Below are 23983 nucleotides of genomic sequence, written 5' to 3' on the forward strand. Positions count from 1 at the left end.
ACAGTATGAACAAGTATCGCGATGAAAGTGTTGTCGCCAGAACCTGGCTTAAGAAAATAAGAAAGGCGGGCGACACCTCGCTAACCCGGATCCATCTTTTATTGTCATGGAGCTTTGGGCTGGTCACCTGCGTACCAGACCCGAACCAAAAGAGTACACAAGCATGGTAGTGCAAGCGAGATTCCCTGTTAAACAGAGTCCGTTTACGGAGCAGCCTCCCGACTACTCCGTACCCTGGCACGCACGAGCCTTTCTCCAAATCCTACTTACCAGGCAAAGACTAAACACGTCCGATATCTGGCTTCTCAATAGAAACCAGAGAGATCGGCAAACAGTCTTTAGTGTGCAGACCCACTGCCCGTACCATAGGTACAGACCCACTGCCCGTACCCCAAGTCTGTGTAGAGAATCAACGAGCAAAATAAATTAATAATAACTTGGTATGCACAATGGATGGTCACAATTTAAGTCTATTAATAGATAGACTAAAATTAATAATAAACGATGTGATGATGAATATGAATATAACAATGAATATCGAATTATGATTTAAGTTTAACTTACAGTAACATAACGCAGTGGTAAACGCTTTGAGGATGTAGACTTTGATCGATGTCTTCTTTCGATGGAATAACTGTTTGGAAAAATATTTTTCATTATACAATACACATAGAATACATAATATGCACAGTAAATAAATCACATCAAGTACAATTGTTCTCGAACATCTGTAACATACAAGGGATTAGTAACAAGAGAAGGGACACAACAATATGCACAGTAAAAAAATTGATGGTTGTCGAATGCCTGCAACAAACAATGGGTTAGTAACAAGAGAAATGACGAGTATGCATTATTATGCAACAGCTAGTTTCTTTGTTATGTTTGTTCGAGTTGAATTGTTTTTGCCGGCTTGAACGACCTTCCTCCCTGAACGACCCAAACACCGAATGGTACGGCTATGGTACACGGCGTACACGGCTAGTTCAATAAACTGTGACGAAACGTCACTAACGCGTTGGACTAAATAAAAATATTGTTACATTTCATTCTAAGTACATGCAAAAACTAATTCTTTTTAATTATTTTTGGATTCGAATTGAAATATTCATAGAAATAAGATGCGAATCATCTTTCGGTATAAATTCGTAGTAAAATTAACTGTAAAACGATTTATTTAGACAAAAAATACTTTTTAATACTAATAGATACGTTCAAATTTAAAAAGAAAATTTTCATTTTTATCTGTATCCTTATTCGAAGATTTATTCGAAGGCTTGAAACAATTTCGCCGTGTATCGTGATGGCATTCTTTTTGTGCTTGTTTTCAACCCATTTTTATATCCCCATCTCAAGAGACTTTTTATATATTATTATACACACAAATGTGTACACAATTGTTTTCTTACAGGTAACAAACTATTATATTTTGCTGCACCAATAACATAGTCTGATTACATTTGTGTTGCTGTAAATATTAAGAATGCGTATTTAGATGGAAACGATTTGAGGAAAACGTATTGTATATTTCATAGAATAGAAGATACACTGGTTACATAAAAACATTTATAAACTTCGTTGAGAAATCAAAAATCATGTACTAAAAATTTTCCATACCAATTTGAGTATGTTCGAAGTTTATTGCTGCTTCTAGCTTTGGAACTAATGGCACAAGCGATGTTCGTTAAAAGACTACCACTCCAGTATAAATATGTTTACATTTTCTTCATATATGCCTTTACATAGATTTCATAATAAATCTCATTGTTTTAGGATCCAGAAAAACAAATATTTGTATTCAAATGATTTTTCAACTGAGAAATGATTTCTTGGTAAATACACTTAAATGTATTATGTGTAAAATAAATTTTTAATTACTATTAAAATAATATGCTACAAGAAACAAGAGCAACTTATACATTTCTACTAATCAAGCTGAAACAATTTCCTCTTCCTATAATAGATATCATAAAAGTGGTTGCAGATTCGTGGTTGAGATCGAGAACCTGGGCCGCATCGGTAATTAACCATAAATGATCACAAACGCGTGAAAGCTTAGGAAAGGGACAAGTAAATTTATATGCTAGAAATTTCGTAAATTTTGTAAAATATTTAGCATTTATGAAAAACATATAATAATTTATTCACAAAGGCTAGAAACATTGATTGTAGTCAGCTTCAAAAATGCGCCGTGTAACCCGGTAGTCTAAAAAAGTTTAGGTGAATTTGTAAGATGAAATATAGAAAAGTTTCTGCCGATATTTACTGCACATATTCGCATTATGAAATAAATTAGCATAAAGAGACATGTACACAATGTATAATCTGTTCTCAATATCGAGTCACTATACGTTACTGCGTATGCAAATGTTAATACATACATACGCAATCAGTTTGCAATATTTATATGCAAGGATTCTAACCAAATCTATTTATGTATACGAATATATATCTATATAATAGTGCAAGACATTTTATTATGAAATAGAACATTTTAATATAACATTTTTGCACGGAAAAATTATCATGTCATTGTATTTTGTCATCTTATTTGTTGTACACTTGACAGACTTAACTAATATAAGTTGAAATAAGTTAATTTAATTTCAAGGGCATCAATGATTGCATCGTTATATGATGTAAATTTAGAATTTTCGAGAGGAATTTAATAGACATGGCTGCAGGTCGGTTGTAATCATTTTAGAAAAAACCTGTGTTAGCTTCATTAAGTACGAGGCTGGGAATAATTGCCATAATCATTATTTGTGATGTGAACATTGCAGTTGTGACGTGTTCATGTTTGTAAATAATACACTGATGTTTCTATAGACATAATTAATGTATATAAAGCCAAATGGCTTTCGAAGAAACTGACTTATTTAATTTTTTACCTATTATTCGTATAAAATCATGGTGATTTCAGATTATAATATTTATTCTATGAATTTCGTGAAATTATTTTAATGGAAATGAATCATATAACAGTTTATGAAAGCGGCGAATAAAGAATCTATAATTAAACTACTGGCCCATTTAGATAACATAAATGGCATTCATATTCAAGAAGGTCATTCTTTATTATTGACTTATCAGTTATACATTTAAAGTACAGTAATCTATATCTTAGGTTGGTACAGTAACAAAAAAATATTTCACGCAAATTTATCCGTATAATCTAAAAATATGTTACCTGAATACAATTTTTTCTGTTTATTAGAAACTATTTTAGATCGTGAATTGTTTTCTAATTAAAAACTTCTAATTACGAAGGATTTCGAACATTTGAGATGATACAATAATATTACATGTCAGGACAGGTCAAACCGAAAGTGTTACGATAATTTCTGTATTACAGATTCCATACATAGTAATTAAGATTACTAAGTATGAAAGACATGTAATTTATACTACAAGTACAAGACAACGTTAAGTAATAAGCAAACAAATTGGATTCTATATAATTTAGTGTTCACTTTATTTTGTATTATATTACACATCAGCACTTTAGAAAAGATCCATGGTAATATAAGAGATCAACTGTGAAGAGGGAATCATATTCATTAATGTTTTCTGCACTCTACTATTCAAAATTATCTTTCATGTTGAAATTGTGTTTATGCAGTTTATAAAGAACTACATGGAGAAGAGAAAGGCAGAAAAAAAGTGAATACTTACATAAATCTGTAAGCTGTAACAAACTTTCAGTTCTTTGAATTTCTAAAATGAACTCACATTTCTAAATATTCAATTTTTCTATAATAAACTTATACTATGTACATCTATTTACCATTCCCTGATTTACAAACAATAAGGATAATATTTTTTATTCGGTAACACTATGATAATTAAATAGATAACATATACTTTACTACTGTCACTAGTCAAATTACTCCAATTTCGCTTATAATCTTACATTGATTCCATTAATGACTAGTAGAAGTACAAATTGAAATAAATATCAAGAAGTTCGAAGAATAATATGCAATAACAAGTGTATTTACATTTATTACATGCACTATTGATGCATTTATTTCAACAATCACAGAATAAAGTTCTGTGACATGTTATTTTCTTTCTGTATCATGTGCAAACATGAAAGGATTCCTATGTCGTGTATATAAGGTTTCTTTTATGAAAAACCAATGTTACATATTAAGTATGATTTTATTTAATCTATTTTTCTATCTACAATGCCAATTCTCCTCATACTACACATCATTCATTCGTTTAAAAATGTACAGAGTATTTATAAAATATACAGGAACGTGTCACCATATTCGTTCGCTTCAGTGTGACTATTGGCAAAATCGAACTCTCTTTGTGACAGAAATTCCTTACTACAGAAGCTTCTTTTGAGCTTTCATCAAAATAACATCGTCCGAAAAACTTCCACCTAAGTTCTATGATTTATGTTAGTATATTATAAAATCCTATGCGTTGTATCTACAAGGCGCGTGCATAAAGTCATGTTCACATTGTAAAAAAAATTATACGTCTAATTTTTTTTTTAAATAGTTTCAACGCTTACAAGTTGTTTCAGAAGCATTAAACACAACGACTAGAACTTCCTTGAGCCGGATATGATTTCTTGATAAAGTTCAGGCGTGATTTCAACGTACTCCTTGTTCCCAGAAAGGAAATACATCTTGTCTTGCACTTTGCTTGGATCGAAACCTTCTTTTTGAAGATTTATCTTTTTCAATTTAAATGTTCCCGTCATTTCAAGTTCTTTCACAATTCGTAAGAAAATTGGTCTCGCGTAAGCTGGCAGAGCTTTCTCCAAGCCTTCCGCAAGGGCCTTGAAATCTAGTAAACTATCTGGATCGACTATTGCTGCCATACCTGCCCTTCCTTCCATTCCAGGGACCTTAAAGAGCGTTAACAATTACTTTGTAATAATTTTGTTAGACTAAAAAATGAACTTAATAAATTCTGATGCAGTCTTGTCAGTGAATTTTTACACGAGTTAATGTAAACATGAATCTGCTAATGTGAAAGATTTTTCATTGAGATTAACAAGTTTAGGGGATGAACTTATATACTGAAAAACAATGAAATTAAATAGATTATTAGTTTTATGTTCGGAAAGTTACAAACCTGAACCCCATAGACAGTAGCATCCCGCTGTCCAGCAATATTACTAATAACACCCTCTACCTCTGCAGTAGCAACATTTTCACCTTTCCACCTAAATGTATCTCCTACTCTATCTTTAAAGTAAATGTAACCATATTCGTCTTGTATTAATATGTCACCTGTCCAGAAAAAAATAGAAATCACATTGAAGCAGAAGAAATTTTGATTGTATTAAATTCTTTGGCTGTAAAACTTTCGACCTATGTAGTTTATTATATTAAATGTTCTCTGTTTTGCTCCAGTCAATCTCTGTGAATGCAACTTACCCGTCAGGAAAGCCTTATCGCCTTTGATAAACACGTTCTCTATTATCTTCTTTTTCGATGCTTCTTTGTCTAAATATCCGTTGAACTCCCTCGACGCGTTCCCTTCTTTTATTAATCCTATAAACATCCCTGGTTCATCTAAGTGATCAATGAATTTTATTTACCATGATGGATAAACTTTTGTCGCGGTTAATATATTAATATCGTTATATTGTTACTAGAGTCTTACTTATGTCTGCTCTTATGCACAAGCCATTAGGTCCTCTAACCGGTTCGTATGTCTCATTATTTACTCGAATAATGGCCACAGGATGAAATGATCTGGGCACAATCAGTGGTACACAGCCAACAGCACCGGCTCGGCCATCCAAGTTTACTGTGTTACATAAATATACAAGTTAGTCAAAAAAAAATCGCGTTCTAATTTGAGAGAATTGCCCTTTTGATTGAAAAGAACCAGTTGAACATTTGAAATTACGTAAATTTTCCATGCCCATAGAAGTACAAATTTATTTTATGAAAATTACTTCTATTTACATTTTCATATAGTTTTTCATGTTTTACGTTAAATTATTGAACAAAATGATTTAAATAAAGCAATTAGCTATTCAAAGTTATTTGTGCATCAAATTCGTTAAAAGAATCAATTAAGTTTATTTTACCTATAGCTAAAGCAAAAGCTACCTTTTGTCGCCATACCAGAGTCCAAAGTGTGTAGGTCGAATATTTTGCTTATTGTAATGGTTGAAGACAAAGAGAATACGAATAAAATGTGCTACTAATAACAAGTATTAAAAGTTGTTTACAAAATTATTTCATATGATGAAATTAAATGTATAGATAGTAATTGGTGTACACGTGTAAAAAGTTATGATGATTTATGTGTATAAAAAGAGAAAACTACGAGTTACTTTAACAAAATTTGTTACGAACATTCAGAAATATCGTTAAAAAATGTTAATTTATTTTGTTTATCTTTGGTGAAGTTAAAATATGGATGTTTACCAATATTAGCGTTTCCTTCACTCGAACCGTAGAATTCGGTAATCCGATTGATGTTGAAGCGTTTAACAAATTCACTCCAAATCTGTGGCCTCATGCCATTTCCAAACATGAGTCTTAGTCTATGAGCGGTATCTTCTGGCCGGTGTGGTGCATTCAATAAATAACGACACATTTCCCCAATATACTGCGATACCTACAAATAAAACAAAATTCTATTTCGTTGGACAAGTCTTCTCACATTTAAATTAATTTACTCTATTACTTAATCCCTATTCTAGACAGTGCACTAATTTTTAGTAAGCATGGATTTTATTTAAATGCGTATCCGTACAACAGAAACACACTGACACGTAATCGTGTGAACATGGTGATAATTAATGAATAATGAATCTACAATGAGAAATATTTTAGCAATATTAACGATATCAGTGAATTAATGAAAAAATTTTGTTAATGCACAAATAAAGGATACAGTTATCAATTCTTATTTGTTAAAAATATATTGATTATGAACACTATTTTACATAATTTTTTAAGCATCCGTCTGTTATTTGTATTACTATTGGGTTTGTAATGAGAATGGCAAGCTTCGTACACGTGTATGAGTAAGATTAATTTCTGAGATTAATTACTGAGATCGTTACAAAGTGTATAGACATCGAAAAGCCACCTACGGTACAATTATATTTGATGCAATCTGTCCAATAAGCCGTCACTGAAAACTTGGCCCTTAAGACTGTTGGTATACCATTCAAAATCGCGAAACCTACTCCTAACATTCCACCGGCCGTGTGGTACAGTGGATTCGGATTATACAAGGTATCGTTCGATTTCAACCCTAGCAAGTTAAATGGCATTACGACCAGCAAGAACCTGGAAACGAACAATTCATTTTTATCAATAGTTATTAGTACCCACCATTATGCGTTACAATTAATCATTATTATATTATTCATTGTGAATTCAATTAGCAATAATTAAAATGAAGTCATTTGATCCGTTGTCAGAACAACTAGACACACTATAGTTGAATTATAATATGTTTTATGAATTTATTATAAAATTTGTATCCCTTATTCGTCAACCAATTGTGTTATTTAGACATTTCAAATAAACAATTCAAATGATCTTTACTTGGATAACTTTCTTGAATTGTATTTTGTAAATATGTTTTATCATTTCCTTATCTTTGTCAGTTGTATAAATGCAATTTATAATAAATTGTAATGAAAGTTCATAGAGATGGGAATTACGATATTTTATTAGTAAAACAGTCATAATGCAGGCAGACAGGAAGCAGTCGCAAAAGCGACTACATTTACATGTAATCCCATTCTCGACGAGTCGTAAGGCTTTCCTGAGAGGATTATAGATCATTTATACGTTCAGCAGAGAGATAATTCATTCTGCTCACGGAATAGTGTCTAGGAATTCATGAAAGTTTAAAATCCACTCACGGGGTAATGTCAATCGCCTGGAGGTTTGTTTAACATGTTTTGCTATAAAATAAACGATTATCCAATAATATCAATAATAAATTACCTCCAAAGATATTGAAAGGTTATGACAAATTTGAAAATTATTCTATTTCATAATTGTCGTGGCTCTTTGTCTGTTCATAATTTATTTCTCGATTGAGCAGTATGAAGGATTAATATTCTATCCTCGATAAAAATCATGTTGTTACAATCATTTTTTAAATATTCGATTGTGAATTAAGAATTGTAACAATTATTGTCTTATCTGACTGTGAGAGCTGTTACCTGTTGTTTTAATAATTGATCTAAATTTTCTGAGACAAGAGAGTTTGTTTGAAACAGAACGTTAGAGTGGTATTAAAGTGTGTAGAATATAGAACAAGAGCTTTTACGTACATTGATAATATTTAACATTTTTCATTCATGTTTTTTCTATTTTATTCAATTTGCGGTCATATGGAAATTACTCTTTCGAAGGCTTTTAAAAAAACATAGATTTATCTTCCATTTTAAAACTCCGTTTCTGTGTTTTTTCAAAACCTAACGACAAAAAATATTGAAACTACTGAAAGAGAACCAAATTCATATTTATTACATTTAATAATTTATCCTACAAAAAAATATTATAATATTTTAATAATAAAAAATTTTAAGTATTATTAATTTATGTAGAAATCATTATTACATCATTAAAAATCTTTTAAATTCATTTTTTCCTTTTTTGATACCCATTCTATGTTTCGAATTGTAAAATAATGAATACACAATTGTTACTATTTATATAACATTGTAAAATCACAATAATAGTATGTTTTATTGCAAGATAAGAAATAATGTTTATATGTATAGTAACGGTCATTTATTTTGCAATGCATAAATCGTTCAGTGAGAATGATTGACTCGACTGACAAGTCACAAAGGAATAACGTTTTGATGTGTCGCCTAAAGTGACCTACATACGTTGATCGATATTTTTACATAATATATCAACTCTTGTGTTAACGACTGTCGCAAATTCCCGGTTATACTGTCAGAGAATTCCGTGAACCTTGACCATTTTGCGTAGTTGAACTTCATTGCAAAAAAAAACAGTGGATTGTGTTTTTAAAAGTGTATAATCATTACTACGTCTTGTGTTTTATGTAATTTGAGTTAACGAAAATGCATGAAACTCAATTATTAGATTCGCTGAAATATATATTTTCATGAAAAGAATTACCTATTTAGAAAAATTTCTCAAAAAATTACCACATTTAATCGCAGAATACTAAATAATTAAATAGACATGGTATATCAGAAAACTAAAATAATTGCGTGAACCTCTGATTATCTACATCAAAAATTGTTATACATTTTCTTTAAAAATATGTTTTAATATAGTATTAAATTTCATTTCGTTCGTTGAAATATTGGAATTTTTGTTAATACAAATTGAACATCGCGTTACCTTCAAATTTGTTCTTAGATAACAAAATCAATTTGTCAGTATCTCATAATGAGACTCGAAAGTAGTTTAGCTCTCTAGACATGCACGTCAAGACAATTTATGGCGAAAAATGTTGTTTACAACTATGTACTTTTACATTCCACCGGAAAATTTCCATTACTTTTCCTTTCGCGCACGCCCGAAACTGTTCTCAGTCTACTCAACCAGAAACCTGATTTACGTAAAACATTTTATGGTGATGCAACCTAAATAGATGCTTTGATAACCACTTTCGGCAACTGTATATAGCGATGGGGTTAAGTATGTTGCAAAAAATTGTTTATTGCACTTCAAAAATCAAATGCAATATTAAGTGTACCAGTAAGTAATCCACTATTTTTTCAAAAAGCTGCAATAAAATTTAAATTTGATTATTTTTTCTAATTTTACATTTAGTAAAAATGGCGTATATCTACTAAGGTATCATGTGTTTATAGAAAAAAATACACTGCAGACATCGTACATTTATCGATTATACAAGTGTGCTGAGCATCATGAGTCGGAATCGTTAATAAAGCTTAAAGGATTTTATTTCATTTTTTTGACTCAATATATCCTTTAATGACTGATTTCACAGATTAATTTTCCGAATTGAGTAACAAACGACAGAAATTAATTTTCTTTATAGATAATTCTAGTAGGCTGAAAATAAAATGATGTCTTTATTAAATATTATTAAAGTCTCTATTCTATTGCACTTTTGACATCCAAGTATATGCACAAATTCAGCAGTTTACTTATGAGCGCGCTCAAGCGTTGTACGAGTATCTCGATTATTGTTTCTAAAGATTCGCTAGTACACAATACACAGGGTGTCCCCAAAATCGTGGTACAACCGAACGTGTAGTGATGTTACATGCAAAAATAAGTCGAACAAAAAGAATAACAGTTTTTTATTTATCGCTTCCTTTTCGAGATAATGGAATTTTAAAATCTGCTGGTTAGGTAGTGCAATTGAATAGGACGTGGCTTCCACGTCTGTCCATTACATTCCGTTTCTACTTACTACCACGACGAACACGCGTGTTTCAGATTACATAATTTTCAAATTCGATTTTCTCGAAAACGAAACCTCAAACGAAAGAAATTTATTCTTTTTTTTTTTCAAACTCATTTTCTTTCTTATAAAATGACCACCCGACAGATGTACGTAGTAAAGTCCAAAAGTTCTCGGCTTGAGTAATAAAAAAATATCGAATAACTGAAAAACGTGTATTATTTTTCAATACAATCTCCTTTTATACCCTCAGAAAAATACTTTTTGTCTTTGCCTGCAAATGCTTCAAAATAGTTTCATGTACCTCTTCATCGTAGTTAAACTTCTATACACGAAGATTAAATTTCAATTTTGGAAATAAACAATAATCGCTAGGCCATCTGTGACTGTATTGTTTTTTTATAACAGTCTTCACTGCGTAAGCAATGGAGACTCCTTTCAAACGTTTAACCCTCCTTTTTTAATAGCAGTTTCTGAATGAAATTGACATAATATTCTGCATTTACCGTCTTATTTTTCTCTTTGAAACCGATTAGCAATATGCCATCGCAATCCCAAAATATTTTCTTCCCATTTTAAATAATTTTACCCATGCTTGACAGTTGAATATGAAGGCGAAGCATCGTCATATACAGGGTGTCTCAATTAACTTGATCACTTCGAATAATAACGGTACACTTTATGACAATTTTGAGACGTGGAATTAAATGACATCAAGGAGCACGTCTTATAAGGTACGTTCTCCTTTTGTGGGTGGAGGCATTTCAGAGATTTCAAGGTCACCTTGATTTTTTTTAATGGAATGACCTATTTTTTTTACCATAGATCGATAGAGTATCAAATTCTGAGTAAACATGTGTGACCTTCATACGTCCTAAACCTAATAGGTAACGAGATATTTACAAAAGAATCACTCTATTGAAGTTGAGGACCATCAGTTCAAGCACCTATAGCTTCCAGACAGTAAGTACGTATTAAAAATTCCTTTGTAAATATTTCGTTAACTATTAAGTTTAAGGACGCATAAAGGTCAACACATTTGTACTCAGAATGTGATACTCTATCGATCTATGATACAAAAGATAGGTCATTCCGTTAAAAAAATCAAGGTGACCTTGAAATATCTAAAATGCCTCCACCCACAAAAGGAGGGCGTACCTTATAAGATGTGCTTCTTGATACTATATAATTCCACGTCTCAAAATTGTCATATAGACTATCGTTAAGTTATTATTCGAGGTGATCAAGGTAGTTGACACACCCTGTATTTTACAAAGGCGTTCGTGAATTTCCATTGACATACTATCTTCTTTTGTCAAAGGTTTAAAACAGCACAGTAATCTAAATTCGACATAGCACGTGGAGGTTAAGTTTACACTGCATTTACAAATAAAAGACTGAACGCATAAGAATGAAACTGATTACATTGGTGTCTTTAATATTAAGCTTAATTTCCTCGCCATTCATATTTTTCCACGTATGCGCAAAATAGGAAAGGCCGAGCACTTGTAGACCTTACTACGTACCACGATTTTGGGGACACCCCGTATATGCACGTACATACACAGAAATAATTTATGTGTTCACATAATCATACGTGTACAAACACACGAAACACAACGCCCACTTATACGAGTAGTGATCGAACTCGAATGAATCTTTGATGGTGAATTTATTAAGAAACATGAGTATACGTTGAACTTGATCCAATCGATAACTTTGTGACGAGTTCTATGTAGGTACGAAAGTAGAAGTCAACTTGGTCGAAGCAGAAAATATCGTTTTCTATCATGATTGCGTATGCAGTTCTACGACATTGAATCGTCTGAAGGTCTTGTACAAAAAAATCACTGAATTTACCTTCTTTCGTTGAACGAAACAGAAAGGTCGAGTATGTCTATTTGAATAATCAAATGGATCTCGAAATAACGTTGAAGTAGAAAATAAGAATATTATTTCCATAAACATTCACAGTAAAGTTATTACTGTTCCATGCGTAATACATTTAGCTGTAATATTCAATTCGTAATTGAACTTTTCAAAAGCCCCGTTCCATGTTTTCTTAATGAATCCGACTTCTTTTAAGGAAAACCGTACATGGAAAGTTCCCCGTAATTGTCCGCATTATTCATGTCAAGCAATTAAATTGAACAAAATGTACAGTTATATCTTTATTATTATTCATCTGTTTAAAATAACGTATTTGTTATTATCAATAATACTGGCTGTTGATCTTTCAAACTAAACTATTCGTTATTATTTATGGAATTGGTAATGTTGTTTAGTTGTGTTACTTAAAGCGCATTCGTCAAAATATTAATTCCTACATTGATACAAATTCTCTACGATTGAAATCCATAAATTAAACGAAATGCAAGTCGGTAAACTAATGCTGCTCGTAACATCGTTTCAACTAATTTCTGAAGCTTAATGTTTTTAAATGAGGTTTACATACCTCGAATTTGGAACTATCGCCACTTTCGGCAAACCACTAGTGCCGCTCGTGTAAATATACAACAGTTTGTCCCTGTAGCCAATTTCTTCTTTCACTATTGGTTCCTCGGTACTGGCTTCCGACAGAAGCTGGTTCAGATCGTGCACTCCATCCTCGCAAGATCCAGGTTTGGTGCACACCTTGTACCTCTCTACACCCGGAATCGAAGCCTTAATATCATCGATGGCTAAAAAAAGGATTGACATTTTATAGTAATTTCTTCACTGTTCAACTCTCTGTAATTCCTGTACGTATTCACGTAGGATGTACAAAAATATGGTAACTATCTTACGAGGTCGACGGAAGTTATTAAAAGAAGTGAAATACCCTTACGGAACATTTCCATGAACCGATATATCGATCATAGCAATATTGAAATATTCATACGAACTCCTTACGTAAGTACTCTAAATTGGTAAGAATATTGCAAATTATGACCTCATGACTTTAGAAAAATTATAATTTTATAACTATAGTCTATACGTTCTTATAAAGAGACTATGGACGTATGCGTGTTGTTGCAGTCAATTGCATTTCTATAAATTTTTCGTTGTTTATAGAATGTTTTAATTTTATCTAAACAGAAGTTTCACTATGTTATTATACTGCGAAAGGATTATTTAATTAATGTAAAATTCTGTTTGTCTGCATTGACAGGGTTCATCTACTTGTCATCTGAATTGCCTATCACGTAAATCACCAATACAACTATGTTTGTATTGGCATGATTTTTCACGCGCAGAGGACCACCTTCTTGGTGTTCAAGGTCACCTCAAGGTCGTAACTCAGACATGCTTGAATTTAGCACCTGCTATAAGATACAGTAGAAACAAATACGTGCTTTCCTGTAAACAAAATACCGGTAACCTTGACAAATTTAAAAAAAAATGCCCATAAAATTTATCTCCTGCGCCGTGTTCCTTCTTCGAAAACATCCAGATTATGTTTCTTCGAGAATCATTCAAAACAAAGGAGTTATCTAGGTATTCGGGTTTTGCTGGGACACCCTTGTATCAAATGATTTGTTAAATTAGATTTTCTTGAACAATAAATATCATTTTATTCTATCTTTCTAACCCTTTAACGGTGTTTGACGAGTATACTCATCATAAGGAAATTGCCACTCTTTAGATAATGACGAGTTTACTCGTCATGTAAAAAAATAAAATACCTTTTACTGTACGAATTCAAATTTTAATAAAAATCAACAAATATGCTTCCTTCCCTAGAATCACATAGCAACACATTTCCTACAAAAAATTCTACCGTTGAAGGGTTTAAGTTGTTTTTGCACGTCAAGACACCTATCGGGCTGCACCACTCGTCATGCAAAAAACTTTTCCAATGGCAAACGTTTCCCTGAACGTACATAATTCTACGATGCATCCGAATGTAGCGTTAACCACTTCCTAAGAAGATACTAATGCCACCCTGAGCAATGGAAACGTTCCATTCAGGGCAACGGGCGTATTTGCATGCGTTTATTCGAATACCTTATCCTCAACGTCACTCTTAAATCTCTGGTAGCTCCTTCTCCTCGCCGTCTCGTGACCCAATCGCGGGACGATTGCACGTCGCAGAAAATCACGATCCATGTATATACGAGAATACGGTGTCTCTCAAATGAGAACTTCCACCGATTCGAAACGTATAATATAATTGTAAATAATAGCGAACAACAGGAATATACTGAATATTAAAAGCAGAACACTCTCGCCGGGCGTCATCGCAGTAATTATATTGTTCGTTGGTATATTTACCGGACGAGTATTCCTCTAGATAAATGATACTCTTCACTGCAGCGATACGCAGACAATGGTTCAAAGACTGAAGTCGCAAGTTCGTGTTGATTAGAGCGGTGACGACGCCGAGTTTCCCCAAACCGAGCCAGATCGCGACGTACTCCGGCCTGTTCAGCATCATCAAAGCCACAGCGTCCCCCTTCACGTATCCAGCTTTTTGAAACACCGACGCTACCTGGTTGCTATAGTTGTTGATCTGCAATTAGAAATCGTTCCGGTTTCTCTAGCGTTTTCGACAATAAGGTCAATATCCCTATTTCTAATCACGTCCCGATTTCTGTTTAATACGTATATTTTTTATATAATGTAAAAAGTTAAACAATAAATTAGTTATACGAGAAATTATTTAAATTAGTTCAGTATTTCCGTACGAAATGCTATAGCCCGCTGTTCAATAGATGGCAGCATTTTAATAAAAATAATTTTGAATAAGTGTGTCCGTTGTAATAGAAACGCGATTTGGCACTTCCTTTTTCGCTAAGCAGAAATAGGGACATTATATACTTCGTATTAAAATACCTATTATTAAGTTAAAATGTTTTTGAAAATACTTTTATTTATATTTAATTGTAAAGGGAGGTTTAAATTTTATATGTAATAAGTTTTCTTGTCGATTGTACCATAAATAAATCATAAAAATCAATTTCTGCGATTGCAGAACTCTTGCATGATTAGAAATAGGGACATTGACCTTATTAATTTTCTTCGACAATATAAATATTCGTGGAATATTTACACTACAGATTAGGGTGGTGCTTATTTAAGAAAAACATTATTTTTCTTTTTTTCGCATGGGACACCCTGTCAATGTGTTCACTCTTATTTCCCGTTAGCCAAATCTGCAAAGCCAAATTTTCCTATAAGCTGTCGAGTTAAACCTATACCACTTGAAAAGTAGGGTCCTAATAAACCAGGCATTACCGTCCGTGGTTGAAATGTTAATTAACCTACACACATTTATATAGAAAGTTCTATTTCTTGTACTTTTTTCATAATTCGACTCCAATAATTTCTACCTCATTGTACATTACACTCGATCATTTTGTTTCCACCAGTTTTTCAGACTTCTTTATTAGATAAATTATTAATTTGTTTTGCAAAAAGGCTATCATTTTCATCAATGTAATGGAGGTAGGCAGTTCTAATAAATAGAGGTATCATAAAACCGCAAAAAAATATTTTATTCCTGATTTTTAATTAACGCAAATCCTTTAAATATCTGTAATACTTCAGTGGAGTCCCGTGTTTTTCTCTAAGGAAGATACGGTAAAATCTTTATATAGAAACTTGTCACGCGACAGGATGTTTCGATGATAGAACGATGCTGTATGCATGCAAATTTTGTACGTACATGTCAGTACACAGTAGCAACATAAAAGTTAGTGGTTTTACAATTAGTGGTTCGCCAATTTTAGTACTATTGAAGTTTTGCTCCAAAACTCTGCTTTGAAATATTTATGTTTATGCAAATCTACGTTTTTACATTAGTTCTCAGAGATATACTACAGTTTTCTATTTTATTATAATCTCTATATTATTACAATATCCTTTCCACACTTGTGGATGCTATTTCTTTTTTTATCGAAACTGTTTCTCCAAATTCATTTCTTCGTCTCTCTAATATGACCACTACTGGCAAATTTATTTATTATTATTATTTCACTTATGAGTCACTGTTTGCATAATCGTTAGTTAGATTCGGATAATCGAAATTTTGTCGTATAACGTGATGAATAACTAAGAATAAATTTGTTGGAGGGTTTATGATTATAATATTCGGCTACTTCATACGTACGTCAGCATTGGTCCAAATACGGTCCTCGAAAATGAAGCACGGTTTCGTGGGGTAACGTTCCACTCTCTTCTTGAAGATCTTTGTGACGGTCATATTGTTCCGACGCTGACCTTTCATCGTGAGTTCAGCGCTTATAGCGCGATAGAGAAATCTGAAAGGTAAATTTAAACAATGGTCGTTATATTATATGGAAATATTGATAATCGTTCAAGTTTCGTAAAATATTAGGTGTATCCATGCGTAATCCGCCATTTTTTATGCGAGAATGTAATTGAATCTTTCGCTGGAAAGATAAAATGTTATGACTAGACTATTTCTGTAATTACTGATAAAATTGGGAGTGTCAAACAGAATGATAACTTCTGCTTTCGGATTCAAGTTTTCGCGCGATAACGCAGCTGCCGAGCGCTGACGGAGCCCAGAGTCGAGTCGAGCGTTTTGCGTGTCCGGCGGAACATGTGCGTGCCGTGCGATTGTATTCATATATGTTCTACATTTAGTTAAATAAACTGCTTTTCATTCACTAGAAAACCACGCTCTGCAACCGAATTTTGACAGGGAGCAAATGTAGAAATTTATTTTTCCTCTTAACTATGTCATTGAGTTCAGAATAAAATAGAAATCTCGTTGGATCCTATAAAAGTTTTGTTTTTATCATATTTCACAGAGCCCTACAGGCTATGAATGTATAAAATCCACAGTCTAGTTATGACTATGATATTGTCTGGGATTTCTGTATTTATAATTCGGAGTTTGATAATGTTTAAAGAGGTTTTTGTTTTAAGGAATTTAGTTTACTAAATGATGTGTAAAAAAATTTGGAAAAAGTTGCAATTGTAATATAATTAATTTATATTAATTTATTCTTAATTTTAAAAAAAGTCGAAAGAAATAAATATTTTTCGTTTGAGGTTTCGTTTTCGAGAAAATCGAATTTGAGAAGTAATCTGAAACGCGTGTATTCGAGTAGTAAGTAGAAACGGAATGTAATGAACAGACGCGGTGGCCAACGTATCCAGCTGATTTTTAAATTCGATTATCTCTGAAACGAAACCTTAAATAACAAATTTTATTCTTTCTTTCGACTTACTTTTTCATGAGTAACCCTACTTGGCCAGTTATAACACGATTTTGGGGACACCCTGTATAAAGTATTATTATTGTTAAATGAGCACATGGACATCTTTTTGGCATTTAACATGTTAAATGTCACTTTCTGTTTGACAACGTTCCGAGCTATATAAAGCGGAAAACACTTTGTGCACATTCCAAAAGGTTAAACGGAAAAGTAGTTAAAAACCGTTTAACGTTAATCAGAATAATTTATTGCTGGTGTTATGCGAATAAATTATTCAGTGCTTCTGACTTTTATGAAACATCCTGTGGGATTGGGAATTTACATTTGTGGTTTACTTATCAATTTGTGTTTAAGAAATGTATCATTTAATAACGGAATTAATTATAAAATATGTATAATAATTTTTTGTACCAGAATTATAATGCAATATATATAAATATGGTTTGAAAGTTTACATCGTTTTCGACAATTATTGAAAATAATTTAATTAAGAAGATATAAAGGACGAAACCAAGAAATCTACTCATGAGGATCACGGAAAAAATGGTCTGACAATATGCTATCCTTTTCCCCTTATCTGCTCATTTCTTTACCATTAATATTTTGATTGGTTTTATGGAAGAACTATAAAATTCATGTAAAAATGCCTTTGCAACAGCATTTCAATTTATAATTATTATTACCTCACACCCTTAAGATTTAATACGTTGCATTGCGCAATTTATATTTTCTAAAACATAAAAATTTTCTTTTTCTCGTACTGAGATACTTTTTGCACAACATAATTGAAAATGGAAATCATTCTCACTTTATATCTGGAAGAACTAGTTGCAGCCGAATTAATCGTTTATCCTGTATCTCTGGGCAGTGTATTAATTTATAACAGTAATATTAATGGAAATATTCAGATAACACTGCAAATATCCGAATATTTTCTTCTAAAGGAGAGTTCTTTCTTCTCCTTTTTAGCAAGATCTATCGATAATTACACTATAATTCAAGATGTTTCTGTTGAATCTCCGATATTTAATCAATACTCGATGAAACAGAAATCTTTGCAGATTCTGTGGTTAGTCAAACAGTAAGGGCACTGTTAAGAGGCCAAGTGATAATGCAACAAGATAGGCAGTCATTCCTTCATCATTTGCAAGTGTGCAGAACGTCTCGTCGCTTATTGTACGAAAACATTTGTCAGTCTTATCTGTGTCAATGGGATTCATAGTCATTAGTAATCCTGTAAATATATATGTTATTGTACAATGTGGAAACACGTGTTAATATAACTCTACAAAAATGTACCGAATCATTATGCGACAATCCAGTGAAAAAATACAACTTCACCTCACTCAAACGAAAACTATTTGTCATCTTACATGTATTATAAAAATATTAATTGACAGTATCCATTAAAACATAATGAAATAATACCTATTTTGTGTTAATTATTTTTTTTAGTCATAAATTTAACTAAATACACTGTTAAATTCATTCGATGCAACGAAAACATCTGCATTATTTTAACTCCATATTTTCCAATTCATACAAATCGTCGCCCGAGTTCTTAACTGTTCTAAATTCATTTTTCAAGAAAAATTTAATGCCATGTAACGCCTTTTTATTTGCAACGATAGTTCTAACCCAGACATGCACCTATCGCACGATTCTTCGGATTATGGTCGATCACTGACCCGCGCAAGGCTACACACGCGATCGCCAAAAAGGCCCGTTAGACGAAAGAAGTGGTTGACCGAGTCGGAAATGCGCGTGTGCCTCTCTGCACTCTTCGAAATCGATACATATAGGGTGATCCGTTGGCGATGGTACAACCGACAAGATGCGGATGTTTATGCAAATACAGATTTTTACCAAGTAATTTATAGAAGACGAAATCAAATAGAATCATATTTATCTTATTAAAGATTCTATCAGATTCCAAATAATACGATCATTTTATAACAGTTTATGAAACATTTCAATGCATTGAGTTTCAAGCAATCGTGTATGCGATAAATGCATAAAATCCGCAATCTAATAATATAAAATTCCTACAAAGTTTTGTTTTCGAGAAAAATGACTTTCAATAAAATTCGGTTAATGTGTCTGTTCATTACTACTATTATATTTTACTGTACACAATTAAGTGTAAACAAAATTGAAATTTATGCGACAAAATTTGGGAATGTCTGCGATTCCAAAATTTTTGGGAACATAGGGTATAGGTACCGTCAAGTGGTTGATAGTACCGGTCATGAATAGTTCAAGTTCAATAGTGAATTGTCAACGTTATTAGGAACAATGTATGAATTGCCTCAGAACACTGGAATATTCTGAATTTTTGCGATCGATGTTTACTAGAAGTCTTTTATCAACACCATTACGTGTAATATGCTCTAAAATAATGTGACACCAATTTAGAATGTGCCTCTACGCGAATGTAATGGTATGAATGGTAAATTATTGAGCATTATCGATTAGGAATTGGAGCTGAAAATTATTCACCGAATGGAACAAAACTGTCGCGTTTCATGGTTAGTGAGCATTAATTATAGAGTACTATTTTTAATAAAATATAAAAACTTCTAATGGTAATAACCATTAGATTACAGCTTTTATGTATTTATAGTAAATGTCATACATAAAACAGAATTAACTAAGAAACTTCATGAACGTTAGAAAATTTTTTTGTTTTATTTCTAATTCACCTAATTCTGTTTTTACACGAATTGGGTGTATATTGAAAACATTAATAAAAAAAAAATATATTTCCATTTAGTTTTGTAAAATTCAAGTTATCATATGAGCAAAAACAAAATAACAAGTTGTTAGCTCAAGAAATAGTTTACCTCGGTAAAGAAGAAAATGAGGTCTGCGTTAAAGGCTTTATTAAAATTAATGCTTCATTGTGTTTTATTCAGTTGCATTGGCTACAAATTGCATTCCACATTCGAATAACCATCAACATTTGCTCTGAATACGTTACCATGTGATATCGTAACCTTTTTAGATGAATTACAATTACATTGCTTACGGTATCGATACGATTGGCTTGTATTGTCTTTCGATTTTTTCCTCGTATACTTTAAATAAGGTACATTAATATTTAAAGACTTATTTCGCTCATTTGGTAATCAGAATAACTGTTTCATGCATTTTGTCGATAAGTATACATGTAAATCTACTTGTACGAATTATTAAAGTAACCTGTACATTTATTGTAGTAAATTTAATACAATTACCAATTCGAACATTTTCGTTACTCGCTACACCTAATTTTTTTTTTCTAACACCCTGTATATTACTGCTACTGTGCAATCATATTTGGAATAAACCAGGGCACGATAAGGCTGATAAAGTGAGCAACGTGTGAAAGTTGAATGAAACGGGTCAAGCGGACAGTAACTCTTATTTTCTACGTTCTCCGATGTTTCCCGTCCACGATGATCTTTTGCTCTTGTACGTGTATACAGGATGTTTACATGTTACAAGATAATTTCTACTGCAATGTCCAAAATGTCTTCAGAAATTTTCTTTTCTTCGAAACTTGTTTCGTGGAAGCTGTTTTACATTATTTCAAGAGAATATGAAACGTACAGTGATACTCAAGGAAGCCATATTGAACGTTTCCGATAACAAAAGCTTCGAAACGTTGCACCTCGAAAACAAAGCATTCGCTGACATTCATTTAAAAAATACAGCTTATCACTGACACGATTACAATGTATTTTCGTAGAAGGTTTATTAGTAATCTGTGGACGTTTCTGCACATACACGATACACTAAAATTCATTACAGTAAAATAATTGATAAAATTTAACAACAACTTTCTTATTTTATATGAAATCTGCTCGAATCCTTAAAGGAATAAATACATTTTTTTCTGAGTCTAGTTTGCGAAAACTAACGCATAAAAGTCTACACTTGCATAAACACCCACAGTCAAATTATTACTTAAGTAATTCATGAAAAAAATTACGTTAAATATTTTATAAAATAGTGGGACCTTCGACTGTTTGGTATATTAATCATGTTAATGTCAGTTCTATTAATTTTCACAATTAACAGCCGGATGTCGCAATAATTTCTTACATTTCGTGTGATTTTCAAGAATCGATTACTCTTTCAATCATTTATGAAATGTCTTCTCGGTGTATGTATTTGATTATAGCATATGAAATCAAGGACTCTATGATCACATTTCCATCAATGAAAATGATCAATTCAGATCACTATATGCCCATTAAATTAATGCGCTAATTATACCGTGTAATGGGCACTACTTGGTTTAATAATGAACTACTAATACTGTTTAATATTCTAAAAGAATGTTTCACCCTTTCAGGAACTGCGAAACCTGGTTTCATACTTCTGGTCAATAGCGAATATCTACACCTAATAAATGTTTAAATCTTAAATAAATTAGTTAATTTACTGAGATGTACAAAGTGCGGTTGAAATGGTGGTAAAAACTGGTAACAAAATGTTTCAGACCCTCGTAATTTCGTTTTTTACCCGTAGCTCGAGCTTCGGCAACAAAATTGGAGGAGCAACAAAGTATGCACTTGACATGTTCCACGACCTCCCCCCACGCCCCCTCCAGTGGTGGGGATAACGTCTGGACAATAATCGTGTAGAACAAGCTAGACGATAATCGAGAGCAGTCTGTAATGTTGGATTTTTGCAATACATGATGGTTTTTTTATTTTTCAACACAAAGCAATTTAAAAGAAATCAATAAAATTGCGTTAAATTTTCTTGAATTGACCCTATTTTGAAAATAAATGACTAGAAGGTGTACTTGCGAGCAAATTTTACCTTTTTATCTCCGTTCATTTCCAGCACCATCACCGTACACATAAGAAATCTTTTTTGTTGAAAACTTTTTTCCGAAAGTACAACATCTCATTACTCATTCTCAAAACAGGGTCAATGCAAGAAAATTTAACGCAATCATAATGATTTTTTTTTTATTAACGACTCGTTGGATTGCCAGCTTTCGAAATATATACTTGTACGTTTTATTAGTTCGAAAATGCAGTTCTTTGTCTTGAAAAACAACGAACGTATTATTCACTGCAGAAATTCGACATTATTTTTTGGCCAATCCAATATATACCATTTCGGTCGCAGTCTATTTATCGCGTACATTTACGTAGATTGCTCTGTATACTAAACAACATTGACCCTTTGACAATAATAATAATAGTCAATCAAAAGATCCTAGATTCACATGAAATTCTATAAACGGCACCTAATTCAGATCTGTTGCGTTGAAGCAGTCTGTACGGCGAGGCTCGACTACGAATAGTTTGCTACTTACATCACATCACGCGGCAGCATCTTAAAGATGATGTAGAGCTTTCGATGGAATCTGCATAGCACCGGAAGTAACACCAAGGCAAGGAAGATCTGGGCGATCTTGTTGAACCCGGGGAAGCCGAACCTGGTCGCGACGGTGGCAACCATCGCCCCGATGATTCCCAGTGTTAACAGTAACAGTTTGACGTCCATGTTCCAATTTTACGGACTCTAGTCCAGAAGAATCTAGGTGCTCGTGTCTCTTAACTGTAAACGGTAACGCAACGAAACCCTTAAACATCAAATCGTGACACCAGGGACTAATAATTATTTTTAATTATTTCGAAAGCTCGTAGCGTTCCTAAGGGTAGAACTGCGTTCCGTAGCTTTCAGATTGCTATCTTATTTTATATTTTTCAGCTTCTTCTACAATTTGTTCAGGTGTCTCGAATAATTCGAATACAAACGATACAACTGAATATGTTTCACCGAAAAAGGGGGAAAACCTCGATAATTCGTGCATAGAACACCTTCAAGGAGTACTTTGAAGAAAGGTGCATGGTTACCAGATCGATCGATACTTTATTTCTACAGTAAACTGGTAATAAATACACTACGCTCGAAACGCTACGAACCTTAAGAACAAGCCAACACACTTGGATACCACGGGCGTTACCGAGGGACTGAATTTAGTATGAGATTAATATGATCCTATCGATCGTATTTCGTCTTTTGGAATTGTGACCTCTGGGGACAATGGTCATTGATTCTGTTTTGAAATTACGTAAGATAACGCGATTAGTCGACTTAATTCGGAGCCGGAGAAGGTGCGACGATCAATACTTTGCGTTTTACGGGCACGCGGGGCAAACCACGATCTGATGTTCACGTTCGCATGACAGATTTGGACGAATCGCCACGATGAATTTGTTATGCCACGTAATTGCTAGGACGTCTAGCGATTTAGAGATTCGGGACACGTCACGTCGAGCAACCTCGATGTTACACAGAACGAAAAATAAATTTCTTACGTCCGTAATTGACTGAGACGCCAGTCGATTTCACACTTATATCATATTATTCTTTTAAAAACTTTTAACAGGCTTGAAGATTCACACGATTAAACGATATTCGGTGTCTGGTAGATTTAA

The 23983-nt window shown here is 32.7% G+C and overlaps 1 protein-coding gene across 1 annotated transcript; it reads right to left on the reverse strand.

Moving 5' to 3' along the window:
* Positions 1–4532: 4532 nt before the first annotated feature.
* LOC107190347 (long-chain fatty acid transport protein 4-like) lies at positions 4533–23045 on the reverse strand. The gene is made up of 10 exons (XM_015579141.1): positions 22855–23045; positions 16460–16610; positions 14623–14860; positions 12824–13049; positions 7082–7280; positions 6408–6600; positions 5632–5778; positions 5403–5540; positions 5098–5255; positions 4533–4867 (listed from the first exon to the last, which is right to left on the reverse strand). The coding sequence occupies exons 1-10, from the start codon at positions 23043–23045 to the stop codon at positions 4559–4561; spliced, it is 1950 nt and encodes a 649-aa protein (XP_015434627.1). The 3' UTR covers positions 4533–4558.
* Positions 23046–23983: the final 938 nt, after the last annotated feature.

This window comes from Dufourea novaeangliae, unplaced genomic scaffold, assembly GCF_001272555.1.
Source record: "Dufourea novaeangliae isolate 0120121106 unplaced genomic scaffold, ASM127255v1 scaffold177, whole genome shotgun sequence".
Classification (NCBI taxonomy): Eukaryota; Metazoa; Arthropoda; class Insecta; order Hymenoptera; family Halictidae; genus Dufourea; species Dufourea novaeangliae.

Excerpts from the sequence above, each read along its gene's own strand:
- LOC107190347 (XM_015579141.1), bottom strand. The coding sequence starts at position 23,045 with ATGGACGTCAAACTGTTACTGTTAACACTGGGAATCATCGGGGCGATG. Across the intron at positions 6,601-7,081 it reads GCATCAAATATAATTGTACC|GTATCGCAGTATATTGGGGA; the intron begins GTAGGTGGCTTT and ends TTTTATTTGTAG. Across the intron at positions 4,868-5,097 it reads CTACTGTCTATGGGGTTCAG|GTCCCTGGAATGGAAGGAAG; the intron begins GTTTGTAACTTT and ends ACGCTCTTTAAG.